The 20,702-nt window shown below is 47.0% G+C and overlaps 2 protein-coding genes across 2 annotated transcripts; both read right to left on the bottom strand.

Annotated features, from left to right (window-relative positions):
* Positions 1-1,456: 1,456 nt before the first annotated feature.
* IGFALS (insulin like growth factor binding protein acid labile subunit) lies at positions 1,457-6,087 on the bottom strand. Its single transcript, XM_079952386.1, has 2 exons — positions 4,598-6,087; positions 1,457-3,368 (listed from the first exon to the last, which is right to left on the bottom strand). Exons 1-2 carry the CDS (start codon positions 4,611-4,613, stop codon positions 1,573-1,575), a joined length of 1,812 nt encoding a protein of 603 aa, XP_079808512.1. The 5' UTR covers positions 4,614-6,087; the 3' UTR covers positions 1,457-1,572.
* Positions 6,088-12,683: 6,596 nt separating this feature from the next.
* Positions 12,684-20,476, bottom strand: LOC307202456 (uncharacterized protein). The gene is made up of 7 exons (XM_079952453.1): positions 20,327-20,476; positions 19,840-19,948; positions 19,288-19,408; positions 18,561-18,650; positions 14,463-14,549; positions 14,020-14,130; positions 12,684-12,768 (listed from the first exon to the last, which is right to left on the bottom strand). The coding sequence occupies exons 1-7, from the start codon at positions 20,377-20,379 to the stop codon at positions 12,701-12,703; spliced, it is 639 nt and encodes a 212-aa protein (XP_079808579.1). The 5' UTR covers positions 20,380-20,476; the 3' UTR covers positions 12,684-12,700.
* Positions 20,477-20,702: the final 226 nt, after the last annotated feature.

The following is a 20,702-nucleotide window of genomic DNA, read 5'->3' as shown; positions in this document are numbered from 1 at the left end:
ATTTAGACAAAGCATCATCAGAAAAACCAAAAGGCTCTGCCATAGCTGAAAGTTTATTAACCTGTTGCAGTTTATAAGAGTATGTGGCATCCATGGGGAAGCTGCCAAAAAGCTCCCATGGGGATTTTGACACCATATCCATCCTAGCACAGTCACAGAGCATCTGCTATGCATGCAGAAGGTCTTGGGTCCAACTCTTGGCATCTCCAGACCCCTGCCTGGAACTCTGTGGAGAGCTGCTGCCAGTCAGTGTGGACAATACTGAGCTAGATGGGCTAATGGTCTGGGTTCAGGGTAAGGCAGCTTTCTACATTTCTATATGTATTGGATCTTGCTCCTACATCGGAGCCTCCCCCTGACATGCGTACCTGTCAGCAAAAACAGCAGCAGGCTGCAATCGTGCTTTGACCAGCACCAGGTGGCACCCCTTGTGGGTCTGAGAGGCGCCATTTCAATTTCACAGGACGCCCCAAAGCAGGACTACATTGCAGGCTCCAAGATCTGAACACTGGAGACTCTGCAGTGATCATTATTAGGGACCCAGGGCAGGCAATATTAGAGGTGGGCCCTGCTAAGACCTCAGGGCCCTGGCAATTGCCCAAGGGTGACACCTGCTGGTGCCAAGCCTAATGGGTATATATTGCCACATGGAGCACCTGCCACATCGTGGCGTTTCCTGCATCTGCTGAGCCCGTTTGGTTGCTCAACTTGGAATTGAGCATGCCAAGTACATTGTGTCAGGCTCTTGTGGTCAGGAGTGCAGTTCTGAAGGTGCCAGAGGAGGATAAATGTCCTAATAGTCGAAACAAAATAAAAAAATTCCTTCCAGTAGCACCTTAGAGACCAACTAAGTTTGTTATTGGTATGAGCTTTCGGGGGCATGCACACTTCTTCAGATACCAAGAAGCATGCCCACGAAAGTTCATAACAAGCTTAGTTGGTCTGGAATGCATTTTTTAATTTTTATGCATTTTTTTAATTTTGTTTTGACTACGGCAGACCAACTATCCTAATAGTGCCGGGGGAGGAAACACACCCACCCACACCTGAGACTGCCCGCTGAAATGGAAACCTTATGAAAATCTTCCCACCCACCCCACAGGCTGCCCCTTCCAGGGGATAGCGCATCTAGAAAGTAAGGGGAAAGGGGGTGTTGAAAGGCACAGATGTGGGACCGCCCCCCCCTTTCCCAGTAGATCAGGGATGAGCATTGAGCAACCTTTTTCTGTTGAGGGACGCCTTCCCTTGGGGCAATCCATCAGGGGCCGCTGTGAGTGGGGCCAAAACTGGTAGTGGAGAAAGGAAAGAGTTAAAATGGAGCCACCCTCTTTTCTTTCTTTCTGTCACCTCCCTCTCTTCTCTTCCCACCAGTGGAAGGACGGTCCTCTCTTGCCAGGAGTCTTTATTGATCGCTTGCAAAGGCCCAAGGGCCGTATAAAATCAGGCTGAGGGCCACCCCTGCAAGAGATGCATTTAGTCAAATCATGGGGTCCAGAAGAGCATGCTGACACCAACTATACAGAAAGCGCTTTTTTGGGGGAGCAGGGGAAACCAAGTAAAAAGTACCAGTATTTAGCAATCGGCAAAATGGGTGTCTTGGATGTCCCGAAGATCAAGTCCTGCTACCTCCCCGGGGCTAAGGCAAGTGATGTTGTTATAAGTATATACAGGAGCATCTCCTTCTGTGATGGACTGTGTGTACCGCAAGACAACACTGGGGTGCTGCAGGGCAAAGTTTCTAAGTCCTTTCAGCGAGCAGTTGCATTGCCACTTGTTCCCTTCCAGCCACAGTTGGACGAGCGAAGGGCTCAGCCAATCCACTGAGAAGGTTCTGAGTGAATTGTTCCCGATGTTCAGATATCCCAGCCTGGGGAAGGAGCGGAAGATGTCACTCTCCAGGGCCTGTAAACAGTTGCTGGAGAGGTCAAGCCAGGAGAGGCGCAGAAGTGGAGTGAAGGCTTCAGGAGAGATATCTAGCAGTTGGTTGGAGGACAGGAGGAGGTACTCTAAGTTCCGGAGGCCTGCAAACTGGTTTGGGGAGAGGCTGCTCAGCTGGTTGTGCCTGAGGTCCAGATCAAGGAGGTCGTGCAAATCGCTCAGGCTGTGGTCCTCCATTTCTGAGATGGCGTTGTGTCTCAAGAAGAGCCTCCGGAGGCTGGAAAGGTCGGAGAACATCTGTGGCCTTATCCTGCTGAGGCAGCTGTTTTCCAAGTGGAGGCTGTTCAGCTGGCTGAGTCCCCTGAAGGTAAAATCTGGGATGGTCTTAAGGCAGTTCCCAGAGAGGTTCATCACAGCCATGTTGGAAAGACCAAGGAAAGCCCCAGCCCTGATCTCTTGGATATGGTTGTTGTTGAGCGTGAGAACCTCCAGTTGACTCAGCTTGTCGAAGGCCCTTTCCGGCAGGCTTCTGAGCTTGTTGTTCCCCAGCTGCAGCTCCTCCAAGTACTGGAGGTCTTTGAAGGTCCTTGGCCTCAGACTGGCAATGGAATTGTTGGAGAGGCGCAACACATGCAGGCTTGAAAGGCCCGCAAACGTGTCTTCAAAAAGCATGGTGAGGCGGTTGTGGGACAAGTCCAACCATCGCAGAGACTTCATGCCCATGAAAGCCCGTGGGGCAATGGCATTGATTTGGTTCTGACTGAGGTAAAGCTTCTGCAGCTTCTGCAGCTTCGTGAAGATGTTGCCCTTGATGCCCTTCAGGGAATTCCCACTCAGGTCCAGCTCTTTCAACTCACTGAGGCTGTAGAAGAGCTGGTGCTGGAGATAGTGGAGCTTGTTCCCAGCCAGGATCAGTTCCCGCAGGTTGGGTAGATCGTGAAACACTTTGTCCGGCAGGACCACCAGGGAGTTCCATCCGAGGTTCAAGTACCAGAGATTGGAGAGCCCAGCAAACACGCCTTCCTCAATCTTGCTAAACTGGTTGTTGTTGAGATGTAGGGAAACCAGGTTCTGCAGATGGAGGAAGATGTTGGGGGCCAGCGACTTCAGCCGGTTGTGTTGGAGGAGCAAGGAGTAGAGTTCCTCCAAGCCATGGAAGGCATGCTGTTCGATGCTTGACAGGTGGCTGCCCTGAAGGTTGAGGAATTCCAGGCTGGAGAGGTTCCTGAAAGCAAGAGCTGGCAAGGAAGTGAAATTGTTTCCCTCCAGCCACAACATCCTCACGGCCCTGGGCATGTCTTCGGGAAGGCTGGTGAGGTTTCGCAAGCTGCAGTAGACACTCAGCTCATCATTGCGTTCGTCGTAACTGCAACCACACAGGCTGGGACACTTCTGCTTTTCGGGGCTGGCCTGTTCGTTGGTGGCCCCCGCTTCGAGGGGCTGAGACCTCGCTGCCAACAGCCAAATGAGAGTCAACGCCAACACTGATCCTGTGGGACAGATAGTGACAGAAGCTCTCAAACCAGGGTAAAAACAAGCTGTGCTGGTGTAACACCCCAAAAAATCATTGGACAGCCTTGAGTGTGGCTTCTTTCCCCCAGCAACATCCTTTGATTCTCCTTCAGCCATCAGGTGATTTGATTTCCCCAGGTGTAGATCTTCACTCACCCCTTCTTCCCTGGTGGGGAGTGGCATGTTGTGGTTTGCCTCAGGTGCCAAAATGCCTTGGGCCAGCCTGGTGCTTCTGCATGCCGGCTGCTGGGAATCTAGACTGGGGAGACTGCTGCCACCCTCAGGTACTGCTTGGAGGCTTCTCTTAGAAATCTGGTTGGCAACCATGAGAACAGGAAACTGGTCTAGATGGGCCTTGGGTTGGATCCAGAAGGGATTTTCTTGTGGGCATATCACAAGATTTGAATACAGGTGATTCAGAGCCAAAGGCCTATGTGGTTCACCTCAAAGAGAGAGTTCCTTCTATCCTTAGGTCATCAGCTGCAATTTCTCTCTGTGTTAGGATGACCAGTCATAAGAAAAGAAGAAGAACCCTTCCGGATCAGAACTAAGGCCCACCTAGTCCAGCATCCATCTAGTCTAGGGGTCAACGAAACCCCTATCGGAAGCCCAAAAGCAGAACCTGAGCACAAAAGCTCTCCTTCCCGCTCTCGCTTCCTCTCTTTCTGATTTCCAGCAACTAGCACTCAGAGGCATACTTCCTCCAGTAGTAGCCAGTGACAGCCATCTCCTCCATAAATTTGTCTAGACTTCTTTTAAAGCCATCCAATTTGCTGGCCATCCCTGCATCCTGTAGGAGCAAATTTCACAGTCTAACTGTGTGCTGTGCAAAGAAGGACTTTGTCTGTCTGAACCTCCCAACCGCTCAACTCCGCTGAACATTCCCGAATTCTAGCATTACGAGAGAGGCAGAAAAACGTTTCTCTCTCCATTTTCTCCACACCACAAATCATTTTGTACACCTTTCTCATACGGTTCCTTACTTTGTCTAAAGTAAGGAACTAAAAAGTTCCAGATTGTTACAGACACCCCTCGAGCCCCTTCATCGTTTTGATTCTCTTGCTCATCACAACAGCCCACCTGCTCTTCCAAGCTGGGGAGGAGGAGGCAGGGAGGCTGACTTGCACTCATTTGGAGACCTGCCTTGCACAGCTCTAAAGAAACACACAGAAAGGAATTGTTGGAAAACACAACATTCTCCCCTTACCTTTGTTCATCCTCATGCTTGCTGGTGAACGTCTGGGGAGGCAAAGGTCCGCCCAGCCACCTCAGGCAAGTTCTGCTCTTTGCATTTCCCCGCCTGCTGCTAATGTAGCAATACAGCAGCAACTGCCTTGACGCTTGTCCAGCAGTCTATGGACAGGCTGCTTTTAACCAGTCCATCACCGGTTTAGGAATACCATTAGGTTTGCATTGGTGACACAGCCTGGATTTTAGCCCTTGCTGCGACACTAAAACAGGAAAGGGCTATTGCCCTCATGCTCTGATTGCAGGATTCCCAGAAGCATGTGACTGGCCACTAGATGGGCCTTTGGCTCTCCTTGATGGCCAGCTCTTGCACAGAGGAATTACCCTGATGACCCAGTCTATAGGGAGGATAGAAGGAGGTGTCACACTATGGGACCATCTAACACTGTGTTATCTAATCTGACTGGTTGTAGCTTTCCAAGACAGAGGCCTTCCTTTCTGCCCCCAATTCTGCCACCTCCTAGTTTTTCCTTGGAGATGCTGGGGTTTGAACATGGGACCTTCTGCAAACAAAGCACTGGGCTATGGCCCTTTCATGAAGGGGACCTGTCTGTTTTGCTTATGGTTGGAGCTAGATCTGTATAGAAGCTACAGTTTCCCAAACTGGAGGCTAACCATTGCTTCTTTGGCCGAGAATTCAAGGCGTCAGCTGAGACCTCCAGCACCAAGCTGCAAACTTATGGCAAAGGTGGGGGAACTTTTTCACCCTGAAAGCCACACTCCTTTTTGAGCAGCCTTCCAGGCTGAAACTGGTTTCTCTACAACATCCTGGAGCCATGCTACACCAGGAGGAGGAGTATTGCGGAAAGCTGACATGGTGGGCAGCTCCCAGATTCAGCCCTTTGACTCAAGTCCCTTTGCCCATCCCAGGGCAGGTGTCACTGCCACCTGGGACCTAGAAGCTACCCAATAATGCTGTCTGCTGATAGGGGGCCCTGCGCTCTGCAAAGAGCGTTGGGAACTGGAGCTTAGCTTCCCATTTGGAAGCTGCAAGTTCCAGGGTGAAGAGAGGAGGACTGTGTTAAATCCAAACTACAGAAACACCCTAGTGTAGAATCTTGCACCTATTCAAAATGGCATGGAAGGGGGGGAGACTTCCTCTTTATTCCAAGCCATAACCCCACTTGTCCTTGATGGAAGTCCAACAGTAGGGATCATTCAATGGGCAATTTAAGGGTTATTTCTGTTAATATTAAATCATGCCAACCAAGGATGTATTGTGGAGGTGTTGCTTGGCAGCCAGGCAGAGAGTAGCTTGATCTTCACTGTGGTAGCATGAGTTCTGATTAGCTGCATAGTTCTGAGGAAGTTTTTCCTCTGTATGTTTCTGTTGCATGCCTTCCAGCTATGTGTAAAGCCTGAGATAAGAAAAACAAAACACTCTCTGTTCCTTTCTCATCAAATTATACACTGTTTTCATTCAGTTTGCTCAGTAAAGAGTTGTCAAGATTTCTTTTTTTTCCCCTCTGGACTTTGCTAAAGGTCCTTTTCTGTGTGCTGTAGTGATCAATATGGCTCCCAGAAGGTTTCCCCTGAGTGAATGTGGCCCTTGGGCTGAAAAAAAGTCCCCCCTCCCCTAGTTGAAGCATTTGCAGGGCTGGGGCAAAACTATTTGTTGATAATGAGCAGTACCTGGCAAAGAAGAGCAAGGCCCAGTCCAGGATATAGAGCCACAGTGTTCTCTATTTGCTTGGATAAAGCTCTTTAAACATTGTCTGATTGGAGAAAAATGCTTGGACACATTTGGGAAAGAATGGAGCCCCAAGAGAAAAGGCAGATGGGTATGCGGGGAACACCCTTGTCCTGAGCGCTGGGCTTTTCAACCCTTCACACACACGCGCACACACACAGCCTATATTTCTCCTCTACATAACTTAGATTCTCCCCAATGCACACACACACACACATGGACACACAGACACAGAACACTCTATTTTAGCATTCTGTTCTTGGAAATTATAGATCAAAAAGGAGAAATGGGAAAGGCACACAATCGGACAGGCGCTAAGTAAATATTGACACAAGTCGTAATCAGCCAAAGCTCTAAAAAAAGACCTGACTCAGCAGAGACCTTCGAGCCAAGAAAAAACAGAAGCTGGAATTTCGTTAGGAATGACAAAAAAGAAAACCATGGGTGCTCATACTAAGAACGCCCACATACATGTATGTTGGAAAGTGTTTTTCAAATGGGACAAATGCCTGGATCCTTTGTAGCAGAGGCCAGGCATCCTATTCTCTGCAAGGACCTCATTCCTTCATAAGAAGCTTTCTGGGGGCCGCATGGCTGTGGTGGTCAGAGCCAGAACAAAAAGTGGGCAGAAAATGGATCCGATTCTACTTTTTGTACGATAGGCTACAATCCAGTCACAGACCTTTTTAAGCTGCTTTGACAGCCTTTCTAGCTAAAATGCAGGGTAGGAACGCTATACATAACATTATCAGCCCCATCTCTTTAAAGCAGCCTTTTAAATTCCCATCATCCCTGACCATTTGTCCTGCTAGCTAGGCATGATGGGAGTTGTAGTCCAACAGCTTGCGACCCGAGTTTGAAAAACACTGCTGTAGATGTGGCAGCTAAGAAGCTGGATCTCTGAATTGACCTGCTGAGGATCAGAATATCCACTGCACCTGAGGATGTTGGATGGGAGCACCCAGAAGAACCTTGCAGACCACCAGAACCTGGACCCTCGCAGGCACCTTCCCCTGGGCCTGAGGAATGAGATGCCTCCCGCAGTACATCACAGGGTGAGCTCCCATTGCTCGGTCCCTGCTCCTGCCAACCTAGCAGTTCAAAAGCATGTCAAAGTGCAAGTAGATAAATAGGTACCACTCCAGTGGGAAGGTAAACGGCGTTTCCGTGTGCTGCTCTGGTTCGCCAGAAGTGGCTTAGTCATGCTGGCCACATGACCCAGAAGCTGTACGCCAGCTCCCTTGGCCAATAAAGCGAGATGAGTGCCACAACCCCAGAGTCGGCCACGACTGGACCTAATGGTCAGGGGCCCCTTTACCTTTTACCTGGCCACAGGGTTCAGCCCTTTAAGGCTCTGAAGTTCTCCACAAGCGGGTGAGGGTGAAGAGGCCCCAGTCTTGCTCACCTGGAGCTATCTGAGGTCCTGCAACATCTGACCATTGTTACCTCTTTCTCTTACCCAGTGTCAGACCAGAGCATGATATTGGCCTCATTTGGACTATAGATTTAAAGCAGTATCATACCACTGTAAACAGTCATGGCTTCTTCCCCCAAAGCATCCTAGAAATGCACTCCATAATTGTAGCAGGGGAAGCTTTTGTGGAAAATGCTCGTTCTCTCATTTCTATTGCCTCAAAAGTGACACACAAGATCATCTGCATCCCAAAAGAAGACCTGAATTAAGGCAGGAATGAGAGTGTTAAGAAAGAACAGTTTTGCTACCTTTCCCAGATGAAAGAACACAGGAATTGACTGAATCTGTTGTAAGGCGGAGCAGGGTTCTGTTTGTTGTTTTGCTGGGTAGCCAAAATTTCCTGACAGCACATTTTAATGATGCGCATTTCTGGGAAACAGACTTCCAGCACAACCCAACACAGCTTTTTGGCACTGAAGGCTTCAGCAGCCATCATTGGTCAAAACTCTCTCTGTTTACTCTTGAGAAATTTCAACCATCCCGATCAGGCAACCCCCTCATAATCACTGCCTGGAAGAATGCTTTTAAATGTAAGGCCACTACCGACCTAAAGAGGGGGTGGGGTTGCGGGCCCACGCCCCCATCATCAATCTCGCGGGGCCAGCAGCAGCCCCGCGAGAAGCAGGGATTCCCCCACCACATTCATATTCACCGCCCATAGCGGCAGCCAATCGGCTGCCGGCGTGGGCGGGCTTCCTGGGATCACTTAAGGTCGGGGCAGCCCTGGCTCGCCCCTTTTCGTCCCCACAGCTGCAGCGGTTTCCCACCCACCCGCCCTCTAGGTTTGCATTTGGACTTTGCTATGGGCTTGGACGCAGGTGGCGCTGTGGGTTAAAGCCTCAGCGCCTAGGGCTTGCCGATCGAAAGGTCGGCGGTTCGAATCCCTGCGGCGGGGTGCGCTCCCGCTGCTCGGTCCCAGCGCCTGCCAACCTAGCAGTTCGAAAGCACCTCCGGGTGCAAGTAGATAAATAGGGACCGCTTACCAGCGGGAAGGTAAACGGCGTTTCCGTGTGCGACTCTGGCTCGCCAGAGCAGCGATGTCACGCTGGCCACGTGACCCGGAAGTGTCTCCGGACAGCGCTGGCCCCTGGCCTCTTAAGTGAGATGGGCGCACAACCCCAGAGTCTGTCAAGACTGGCCCGTATGGGCAGGGGTACCTTTACCTTTACCTTTTATGGGCTTCGGCTGGTCGCTGCAAGGGGCCTGGTAGGAGTTTTTCCATTTGGCTAATTGGCTGCTTTTAATGCCACTTGGTTTTTTCGCCTACCTCCTAGCAAAACGTCACAACTCCTCGGTCTTGGCGGTTAGGCATTGGCAGGGGTATTGTTATGGAAATGAGGTCGGGGGGGAGGAACGCCATCACCTCCCCCAAAAGCTTGAAGGGTAGTTCGTTAAAGGACTCCGGGGGGCGTCGCCTCGTCCGAAACCTACGGAGGCTAGGGCCTAAAGCGTGCCCCCGAGCGGTAACCCCCTGGGGAGCGCCCAGGGATGTGCATCTCGGGGGCTCCCCCGGTTGGTGCTTAACCCTTCCCGGTTAGACCGGATAGCCTGGTAGGGCCAATGCCTAAAGCCAATACCACTCTTACCTGTAATCAATCAAGTTGTGGCCATTTTCGCCCATTAACCTAAAATTCTGGTGTCCGGTGTCGTTATTTACTTCATCTTTGGGATGGGGCGGGATTGCCACGCAATTGCTTTTAGAATGTTTAAAATCTGCAACCGCTTATAGATTCTTTTAAAATTGTTATTGTTTTTAGAATGTTTTAAACTTTTTAGAATGTTTTTACTCTCTGTTTGTTTTTAATCATTGTACCTATTTGCTGCCCAGGGTTCCTTGAGGAGGAAATGCAATATATAAATTCAAAAAAATAAATATATTTCCTTATTGTCGTCTAAGCAGCTCAAGACCTCCATACACACTGCCCGAGCTTGTATCCCGGAGAGGTAACTTCAGCAAAAACAAGGCAGGAGGCAGCAGTTACAAGTTATAAGCTCAACTTGATTGGCGTAAGGTATGGGCGCTCATCTGCAGCAGCTCAGCTGGATGCCTTTGTCTGCCCCAGCTGCAACAAAACATGTCTCTCCTACATTGGTCTCTACGACCACAGCAGGTGCTGCAACCTGCCAACAGTTTGACTTCTCCATTGTCTCCTGAGACAGACGGATGCCAAGCAAAGGATTGCATTGATACCCCAACATTTCCTCCAAGGAGCTCAAGGAGGCCTGCATGGTTCTCTTCCTCCTCAATTTATCCTCACAAGAACCCTGCGAAGTAGGCTAGGCTGAGAGACAGTGACTGGCTCAAGATCACCCACTGAGCTTCATGGCAGACCGGGGATCCGAGCTCTGGTTTCCCAAGTCCTAGTCCAACACACTAACCACTACACCACACTGGTTTTTGCCCTCAAGAGCAACCTCAGAATAAGGATAAATAAGTCTGGGAGGCTTTAAATGAAAAAAGCCATTGGAGTTTAGAGAAGGTAGGAGTGCTTGTGTGAAGTAATGGACAAAGCAGCTGCGATGTAACAGCAAGACAGAGAGAGCGAGCTGTGAGCTAAAGGATGGAAGCATCCTCGGATGTAGTGCCCATTGGGATTCATAGGGCAAAAGGTAGGGAGACCAATGGGTGGAGCGAGAGCCAACGACAGGCAGAGCCTCCCCTGATTAGTTGTAAGTAAGAAGGCAGGGAAGTGGGGGCTGGCTGAATTTTGGTGGGGCAGCACCTCATTTGCCTTAATGGACTACTGTTATTTTTATCATATTTATTTTATATCCCAACTTTCTCCCAGAACTGGGACTCCAGGAAACTCACAAAAATTAAAATGAGCATGAATAAAACACAGAAAGCTAAAAAAAAGAAAAAAATAATAGCTAAAGAGTAATTAAACTATAATAAAATTAAAGCAATAGAAAAAAAGCCCAGTTAAAATACAGATATTAAAAACAGTGCAGCACTGTTTAAAGCCCTTTCCAGTTCCCAAAAGCCTGCAGGAATACAATAGTCTTCACTTGTCGGTGGAAGAACAAAGAGGAGGAAGCCAGTCTAGCCTCTCTAGGAAAGGTATTCCAAAGTCTGGGAGCAACTACTAAGACCTTTTCAGCTAGCCTCATCTGGGTGTTGTGTATCTCTCCCAAGGAAGATCTGATGTGAAGCAAGGGGTCTACCGCCTGCTTATGTTGCTTGCCTTCAGTTCTTCTCTACTTGTACATTTTCTAATACGTATTTGTTTTGTTTACAAAACACCACAAGCCTACAGTGATCTCTCCTCAAAAGCCAAGACAAACCCAGCTACTTCCACCCCTAGAACTTCACCCTGATTGGGGAAGTGAGGAATGCATAGCGTTTTAGACATTTGGGGGTACTGCCATCCATAACGCAACTTGCAGTTAGTTTCTTCTAAGAAATTGTTTGTATGAACAGAATGTGTTGCACTCCAATCAGATTAGATAATGATTGTCCAATGCAAAATTTACTTTGGCAAGGGGAGACGCCAACTTTTGGCGAGAACAGGCGTCCTTGTGACTACCTGAACTTTCTGGCCAGCGTTGGGCCGGGGATGCAAATGCCAACTCCACAAACAAACCTAGGCAGAAGGTAGAGGAAGGTGGCGCCTTGTCATCCTATCAGTGGAAGTGGGGGCGCTGCATCCCGTTTTGCCACTTCAGGCAAGAGGGGTGAGATCTCACAAGCTCCTCAAAATGCCCGTGGTTTTGGCAACATCTCATGAAATCAATGGTGGAGGCAGACAGGGTGCCCTCAGGAACACCACCTCAGGGGCTTCCACATTTGAGGTTGTGGCCTCACCCTGCACTGGCCCTGGGTGAGAGACAAGAAACATTTTGTTGCCGGATCTGCTACTGTGTCTGCACACCTGAACCACACAGGGGTGGGGGAGGGGAGAGAAACTGAATTCAGTTCACATTTAAAGGCAAACCTTCCTAAGGGTCATGAACTGGCAGGACAATGGGGAGGAGGAAGATGAGGAAGAGGATCCCAGCTTGGACACACCGGGGCAAGCTGGGGGTGGGGAAGGAGAGGTTGGTATAGGAAGTACTCACAGGGTGACGGAGGATGACGAGGGGCTGGGGGTCCGTGAACAGGAACCAGAGCAGCAGGACCATCACCAGAGCCAGACACAAACACGGCAGGCTCTGAGGCGTAGGGAGGCTGAGGCAGGCAATGGTCCACAGCCCAGCTCCCTAGCTGGCCAGGTGGGGCTCACTAGCTCTGGGAGAAGGTGTGTGATTCCTCAGCTGGAGTAGGCTTGGAACAGGTGAGGGTCACATGCCTCATCAAGCCCAGATGCTGCAATCAGCATGCAAAGTATAAAAAGGGACACAGAGCTGAGGTGCTGGGTCTGCCCAAGTCACAGATAAGAGGGGAGTGTGGCACTTGTGCAACCTTTGGAGTCACTCTCCAAATTAAAGCTGTGGTGTTTGTGGTTTTTTTTTTTTTTATGCCAGCCCTTGTGTTCTTCTTTCTTTATATTTACAGGCTCCAAATCACTGCAGCATAGACATTCCATAAAACAAATCCAAAGATTTGGTGGATGAAGCCCGAGTCATGACTGCCGGACTTGCTTCCACAGTCCTCCCTCCACTGTCAGAGACAGAGCATCTGGGAATCACTCAGGGGGAAATCCTGTTGTGCTCAGGTCCCGCTTGTGGGCTTCTCATGGGGGCATCTGGTAGGGAGACCAGGATGGTGGACTTGGTGGGCCACTGGCCTGATCTAGCATGTCTATTCTTCTGTTTTTAAGTTCTTATGTTTGGAAACCCTTGGTTGCTTGCCCAGCAGAATCGCTGGCCTACCAGGAAATCTTGGAAGAGGAAATGAAAAGATAAAAGTTAAAAACCGGATACAATTTTAAAGAAAAGTACATTTATGCACTTGTTCCTCAGTCCTGCCTGTTAACATGATCCTGGATCCTCTGTCCTCCGCAGTGACAGCAGCCCCCGTGGATCTCTGTAGGAGGGAGGGAGAGAAAATATCCACATCATCCAATGCTCCCCTATGCCACTTTTTTAAAAAATAGTTTATTCCTTCACTGAATTCATATCCTGTTCTGCCCTCTAGGCCCAGAATGGCTCAAAGCAGCCAGACCAGTCAGTCCTGACCATGACCTGTGTTCATTTAAAATGCATTTCCCTTCCCACAACAAAGAATCCTGGGAACTGTAGTTTTTTCAAAGATGCTGAGAATTGCATCTAATTGGGGTTAAACTACCATTCCCATGATTCTTTGGGGGGTGCTTTAAATGTATGGTACACAGCCTTGGTTTGTACAACATGGTTGGCCAAACTATGCAAATGTTCAAATTGCCAGAGAGGAGTCTCAGCCTCTTTGGTCACTCTGCTGCTATACTGTGCCGAGTGAAGAACTATGATTTTTCAGGTGTAAGGATAAACGGGAGTATACCTTTAAGGGCACCTCCTATATCTAGTTAAGGAGTTTAAGCAGCAGGGCTGGAAGCTGAGGGAGAAAGTCACTGAAGGAGAGAAGACCTGTTGTACATAGTTTTAATAAACTATTTCACGTTCAACTCCTCTGGCAAAGAACATTTCCAGAACCAAAGATGCGACTAGGTTGAAGGACATGAGCACAGTTGACAGGGATAAGGAACCTGTGGCCTTCTGGGTGATGTTGGGACTCGCATCAGCCCTAGCTAGCATGGCCAGAAATCAGGGATGGTGGTAGCTGGAGTCCAGTGGCCTCTAGAGGACCACAGGCTCCCCAGCCCAGACCTAGTATATGCTGCTTTACAAGGGCAGCTCTTGGTTGAGAGTGCCCCCTGGTGGAGCTACTTAGGCTTACCTGGAACTGGTGGTGTGGCAGCCCCTGTACTTCAAGGATGTCCGGGAGCTGCCATTTTAATTCCCCACAATGCCCTGGAGCAGCCAACATTGGAGCATTTGCAGGGAATTAAAATGGAGGCGTGTACATTCAGCAGCCTGACAAGGAAGGGCTGGCATAAGCGCTCGTACTGGTGGCAGGGTTGGATTAACCATTAAGCAAAAGCTTAATTCTCTCTCTCTCTCTCTCTCTCTCTCTCTCTCTATCTATCTATCTATCTATTTTGAATTAGATACATATGGGGGCACCAAAACCTTTTAAGTGCTTAGGGTCTTAAAGGTCTTAATTCAGCCCTGACTAGTGGGCCCTGCCTGGCAACTGCCCATGGATGCCAGGAGCTAGCGCTGGGCCAGCTGATTTTACCTGGGCCCCTGCTCCCTCTTGGAGACGTTCCTTCCACTTCGGAATAGGGAGGGGGGAGGTCTGGTGGGCCAGGGTAAGGGGGAGGCCACAGGGGGAGCATGCTGAGAGAACCTGTGGAGAGAAGGACAAGCACCTATTGAAAACTGGGATCAGGAACACAAAGCATACATAAAGTCTATGAATTAAAGGAGGAAACAGTTGCCGCTCTGTGAGGGGAACAGGGATCTCCCGGCAACTCTCAGCGCCCTGAACAAACTACCATTGCCAGCCTTAGTTAAACAGCAGCAGCAGTAGGAGCAGCAGCAGCACAGCACTGGATTTGATAACAGAGTCAGTTGAGAGCCCATCTGCTCTTCAGCTGCGCATTAAGAGGCCGGGAGTCTGAGCTTCCTTAGTAGGCCAACTTGCACCCACTATCCAAAGGAGACCATTGGTGCACTTACGGGCTGCCCGGGGTGCAGAGGGGTAGGCATAGGTATAGATGGAAGCGGTGGGGTATTCTTGGAGGTTCGTCCCTTCTCTCAGTATGTCTGTTAGATTATCAAAAAGGCGGAAGACAGAAAAGCATGTCTGATATAGATATAGATATAGATATATAGATTCACAAGCACACACGCAACACTTGTATGCATTTTGTATGCATCTTTGTTTCATTTAGAAAATTTATAAACTCCTTGCTAAACAATTCCCCAAACAGTGTACAAGAAGTCCAATTCTATATAAATCATGACTAAAATACACAGAGAAATACACAAAGAACCATGATTTAAAAAGCCAGGATAAAATCAATTTAAAAAAAAAATCAAAGCAGATATAACAAATAATAATTTATTTGAAGTTATCATTGCTAGGCCGAATTGCTGCGATAAAGATGAATGTATTGCCAAGGATGTTATATTTGTTTCAAACATTGCAAATTTTGGATAAGATGGACTGTTTCAAGAAATGGCAGAGAGATATCTCTAGATTTGTCTGGCAGGGCAAGAAACCTCGAATAAAATTTAAGATTTTAACTGATGCTAAAGAAAGAGGTGGATTTGCCCTGCCAGACTTGAAGCTTTATTATGAATCAGCTGCTTTTTGCTGGCTGAAAGAATGGCTGCTTCTTGAAAACACAGCTATTTTGGATTTAGAAGGACTTCCGGGTTGGCGCCATCGCCGAATGGCGGACTCCCTCCGAGCTCCGGAGGGAGCCTGCTCGGCAGGGGCTGGGTTCTACCGCGTCGGCGACGCGGGGACCCTCAAAAACCATGGGCGCTGAAACCCATGGGCATGGTGACTCGGCGGGCACCGTTTGCGCCCCCCCGACCACGCGAAGGAGCCTTTTTAAAGGCTGCGGAGCGGGTGACGGGGGGGTGGTGCTGTGAGTCCTCCGCTTCCCCTGCCGAGCGAAGCCGCATGCCATTTGGCGGAGAGCGCTGACTTCTTCCATTGGAAATCTGGACTTAAAAGAATAACCCGTGAGTAATTGGAACTTGGATTAAAAAGGGGAATAAATTTTTTCTTAAATTCGGGGGAGGTATAAAAAGGAAGTCAACCTCCCCCCTGTTGTAGAGGAGCTAAAGCAAAGGACCTGACAACTAAGATCGAGTGCAACCTTTTTTTTTTTGATAAAGATATTAATTTCGCGATGGAAAATTATAAGCTGGGCTGGAGGAGAAGAGTGGAATGTGAATTAAAATACAACCCCCCCCCGAAGCCCCGGGAGCGATCCGTGAGAGCGCCTGGAGAGGAGAAATAGAGGTTTTGACAGCTGTCAAAGGAGCTGCCTAAACTGAAGAACAAAAAGAGAACTTTGTTACGAGGACTTTGCTGGTTACATTTGTTATAAATTGGATATAAACTGTTTAAAACAAGGAATAATAAGTTACTTTGACTGGTGGGTGAGATCGGGAATGAAACTGAGTTACTATAAACCCTCTAGAGGAGCTGTGGGTTATTACAAGTATCGCTGGTATGGAATTTGAATCGGACATTTTATCTCCTGGGAAACTGCAGAAATGGAACACTATTTTGTCTACAGAGGTCTACACACTAAAGGAGACAATAGATTTATCTATTGAAGAATGGAAGGGACTTGACGTAATGTTTTGTTCCTGAATAACAAAACCTCTGTAGAGGAATTACAAGCTTTTTGGAATTAGAACATTTGTGCAGGAGAGCAGGGGGAAAAAGAAAAAAAAAAAGAGGAGAAGAGAGAACAACAAGAATAACAAGAAAAATAAGAACTGGACAAAGTTGGAAGATAGACCCCTTCTAAGATTGGACATTTGAAATTAAAGATGATTAAAAGACGGTAAAGACTATTAAAAAGACGGCAAAGCGGACTGGTGAAGGATTATGGCTTAGATGTGGGAGCTCCAGGAGACAGTAGATATTGATGGACATTGGGAACGCAACCGGGAAAGGGGGGAGGGAAATTTGGAATCCAAAGGGTGTCAAATTATATTTTATTCTTTTTTTAATTTTTTTTATGTTAATCTGTATCTTATATTAAAGAGGGGAACTCGTGGAAGGAACAGGTCGATTTTAGGGGATGGGAAAATATTTTTTAAATTGGGTTAATGATAATAATTTTAAAATTTGGGGTAAGAATTTGTTGAATCTATTTGAAAAAATTGGAATATAAGAGGGGGTGGGGAGGGGGAAGTCCTGGAAAGATGATATTGAAAATAAGGCCTTAAATTTGGATGTTTTTCTTTTTTTTTTTTTGTTATATTTGAAAATCTTTAATAAATATTATTTTAAAAAAAATTTTGGATTTAGAAGGTTTCAATAATGTGTTTGGGTGGTATGATAAGGTTAAAGCACACAAAGCGTTTAAAAACCATATTGTCAGGAAAGCACTGTTTAATGTTTGGATAAGATATAAGGACTTGTTTGAAAGTAAAACGCCAAGGTGGTTGTCACCAATGGAGGCTAAGGCTCTGAAAAAACTTAATATGGAGACAAATTGGCCGAAATATTGGGAAATTTTGGAGCAAGAAGGAGACAGATTAAAACTGCAGAGTTTTGATAAACTAAAAAACAAAGTACGAGATTGGCTTCATTATTATCAAATAATGGAGGCTTACAATTTGGACAAGAAAATTGGTTTTCAGGTGGAAAAATCAAAATTGGAAACAGAATTGTTAGATCCCAAAACTAAGAATTTGTCAAGAATGTATAACTTGCTGTTGAAATGGAACACTCAGGATGAAATGGTTAAATCTGTTATGATTAAATGGGCACAAGATGTTGGACATAACATTATGCTGGCTGACTGGGAACAGTTATGGACCACAGGTATGAAGTTTACGGCATGTAATGCCTTAAGAGAAAATATTATGAAAATGATATACAGGTGGTACATGACACCAGTCAAGCTTGCAAAAATCTATCATTTGCCCGATAATAAATGTTGGAAATGTAAAGAGGTTGAAGGTACATTCTTTCACCTTTGGTGGACATGCCCAAAGATTAAGACCTTCTGGGAGATGATCTATAATGAAATGAAAAAGGTATTTAAATATACCTTCCAGAAGAAACCAGAGGTCTTTCTCTTGGGCATGGTCGGCCAATTGGTGCGAAAGGAGGATAGAACCTTTTTTATGTACGCCACAACAGCAGCAAGAATACTCATCGCAAAGTATTGGAAGACACAAGATCTACCCACCCGGGAAGAATGGCAGATGAAGGTGATGGAGTACATGGAACTGGCTGAGATGACTGGCAGAATCCGGGACCAAGGAGAAGAGTCGGTGGAAGAAGATTGGAAAAAATTCAAAGTTTATCTTCAAAAATATTGCAAAATTAAGGATTGTTAGAAAGATGTTGGGAAAAGAAAATTATGTGGTTTTAGTAGAAATGACATAAAGGATTAAGTAAAAATGAGTTGGTGAAAGAGAGAATGTAAAATTATAGTATATTAAGACAAATTATTAAGATAAAAATAAGGTTGGAAGGATTTGCTGAAATAACAAATTGAATTAGAATACAAAAATGGGAGGCGTGAGGAGGTCAAGGAAATAAGTGAATGTAAGCAAGTGATATACAGGTTTGACTGGTTTTTTTATCTTTTTTCCTGTTTTATGGTTTTTGATGATGTTTTTTATATATATGTACTGTTTTTTCTTTTTTTAATTGTTATTACTTTTATCTCTTTTTTTCTGTAATCTTTAAAATCTTAATAAAAATTTCTTTTTAAAAAAATATATAACAAATAATAATTTCTCACATTTGTGTGGCTGGACTGTGGTCTATTTTACAAAGCTAAGAGTCACCTCTATTGCTCCACCCACTTTCCCCCTCTTGCCCCACCCACCACTGGAATGTAGCAGCTGGAGTAACCAATGAAAGAAAGCTCGGGCTGCAAAAGGTTCCGCACCTCTTTTGCAATGGACCCAGTTCCCAATTAAAGGCACATCCTAACATAAAACTGTCCTGCCCTTTGGGCAAACGTTCCCTCCAGTTGGTGGCCCCTGCCTTTTAAATGGGACAGAGAGGAAGGAGTGGGCCTTTGATATCCAACAAAGGATGGGCCTTTCAGTCTAGTTCCTCACCTGCATCAATCAGACCCTTTATTGTGTTTAGGCAATCAGACGCTCCGTACTGGAAGGTAAATTTGAAGACAAGGACCCCTTGGGTGGATGCTAGGGAGAAAAGGCTACAGTAAGACATTGGGCTCATGTTGTAAAGGTAAAAGGTAAAGGACCCCTGGATGGTAAAGTCCAGTCAAGGGCGACTATGGGGTTGTGGCACTCATCTCGCTTTCAGGCCGAGGGAGCCGGCGTTTGTCCACTGGCAGCTTTTCTGTGGCCAGCATGACTAAACCACTTCTGGTGCAATGCCACACCGTGACGGAAAGCAGAGAAAATGGATATGCCGTTTACCTTCCTGCTGCAGCAGTACCTATTTATCTACTTGCACTGGCGTGCTTTTGAACTGTTAGGTTGGCAGGACACACAGCAAAGGAAGCTCACCCCATTGCAGAGATTCGAACTGCTAACCTTCTGATCGGCAAGACTAAGTGGTTTAGACCACAGCGCCACCTGTGTTGTAATCTGTGCCAACATATATTGCTATGTAAAAAGCTATGATTCTACCTTTGCAAAGACAATAAGGCCTGCAATGAATGATGTTGAAGAATTCTGAGCTAAATAGATCAATGGTCTGATTCAGTATATGGCAGCTTCCTCCATTCCTATAATAACCTATCAGAGGGAGTTCTCTCCCATTTTGAGAACTATCACACACAGCAGCCGATAGACTCAAGGTGGTGATACATACTCAGGGTTCCTTTGATATGCTGGGGCTTGGAGCCCGACTCTTCCTCTAGGACACAATCTCCTAGGAGCTGCAGCGGGAAACGAATGATGGTGGATCCCTTATCTTTGTGCTGGAAGATCATCTAGGGAAGCAATCAAGAAGCCATTCAAAAAGCAGTGAGGAGTGTTGCAAGGAACTAAAGGTGGCACAGCTCAAAAAATCCCCCTTCTCCATTTCTGCAAGGAGAATAGGGGCGGGGATATATTGTGTGCACACTTATTTTGATGCTTACAGGTGCTTTGGGATGTGTGCATTAGTGTGAGGGTGTTTATGTGATAGGCCTCCATGGCCAAAGAACAATAAACTATTCATTCATTCAGTCATCCATAATTAAAACATTCTGTGCTTCAATGACACCCAAAACCAGCAGCCTGAGGTGGGTGCCTCACGCTGTGGTCTGGGACTCCCAAGCTCAAGGCGATGTCAGAGGTTCACCTACCAACAGTGAGGGAGGTGCTATGAGCTCTCTTATTATATTATGGCCAGCCTGCCTCACCCCTCAAGCCTTCTTACTTTGTACTGGGTGAGGTACAACATTCCCTTTTTGGTGCCTTTCAGCTCTTCTGGAAAATCCGACCGCCCTTCCAGTAACAACGACACCTCGCTGTAGTGAGCAAGGACCCTGAAACAAAATCAGTTGGTTGGTGAATGTATCAGATTCCCAAATAAAACATGCTTCACGAGATTCGCAGCTGTGAATACAGGGAACATTGGGTCCCTCTCCTTTAGGGTTGCTGCTAGAAAACTCCCATCAGCCTCAGCCAGCATGGCCAATGCTCTTGGATGATGGGTGTGGCCGTCTGTTCCCTTCCATAAGGAGCATCTTTTGACAGAATGTATCATCTTTCCCATTACATCCAAACCCCATATTTTAATTACCTTCAACTTTTGAAGTTTGAGCAAGACACATCTTTCAGCTGCCACCAATCAATATTGAATGACACCTTGATTTTCCATCTCCCCTTCCTGCCTCACTCCATCCCCAAGGTTATCTATTTACCTTTCCTCAGAACTGTTGGCTGACCTAGAGAACTGATACCTAGTCACCTCCATCGCGAAAAGCAACTCCTCTGTCTCAAGGACACCCTCTCTCCCTTTAGCTCAGGAGTCCTGGAGACAAAGAGAAATGCCTGGACCATGTAAGCATCTCTGTGATGTCAACAGGTGAGGTAACAGCATAGGCTTTGACTTGAAATTGGGATTAGTGGAAACCCCTTATTTATTTTTAGACAGCTGCTCCCATGAGGCCAGGTTTATTCCCATTTTCTTCTGTCTCCATAAATTCCACCAGAATCTGATGAATTTATACAAGCAACCCATGAGAGCCTTGGACAGAAAGTTAAATCCTGCCAAGAGTTGAATATCTGGGGAGTAGT

This window comes from Podarcis cretensis (assembly GCF_951804945.1).
Source record: "Podarcis cretensis genome assembly, chromosome: 14".
Lineage (NCBI taxonomy): Eukaryota > Metazoa > Chordata > Lepidosauria > Squamata > Lacertidae > Podarcis > Podarcis cretensis.
This window is presented reverse-complemented; position numbering and strand designations above follow the sequence as displayed.

What these genes read in the sequence shown, in the direction of transcription:
- LOC307202456 (XM_079952453.1), bottom strand. Translation starts at nt 20,379, where the DNA reads ATGGAGGTGACTAGGTATCAGTTCTCTAGGTCAGCCAACAGTTCTGAG. An exon ending in GCCAACAGTTCTGAGGAAAG is followed by an intron (nt 19,949 to 20,326) that starts GTAAATAGATAA and finishes ATTTTGTTTCAG; the next exon opens with GGTCCTTGCTCACTACAGCG. An exon ending in AAGAGGGAGCAGGGGCCCAG is followed by an intron (nt 12,769 to 14,019) that starts GTAAAATCAGCT and finishes TCCCTCCTACAG; the next exon opens with AGATCCACGGGGGCTGCTGT.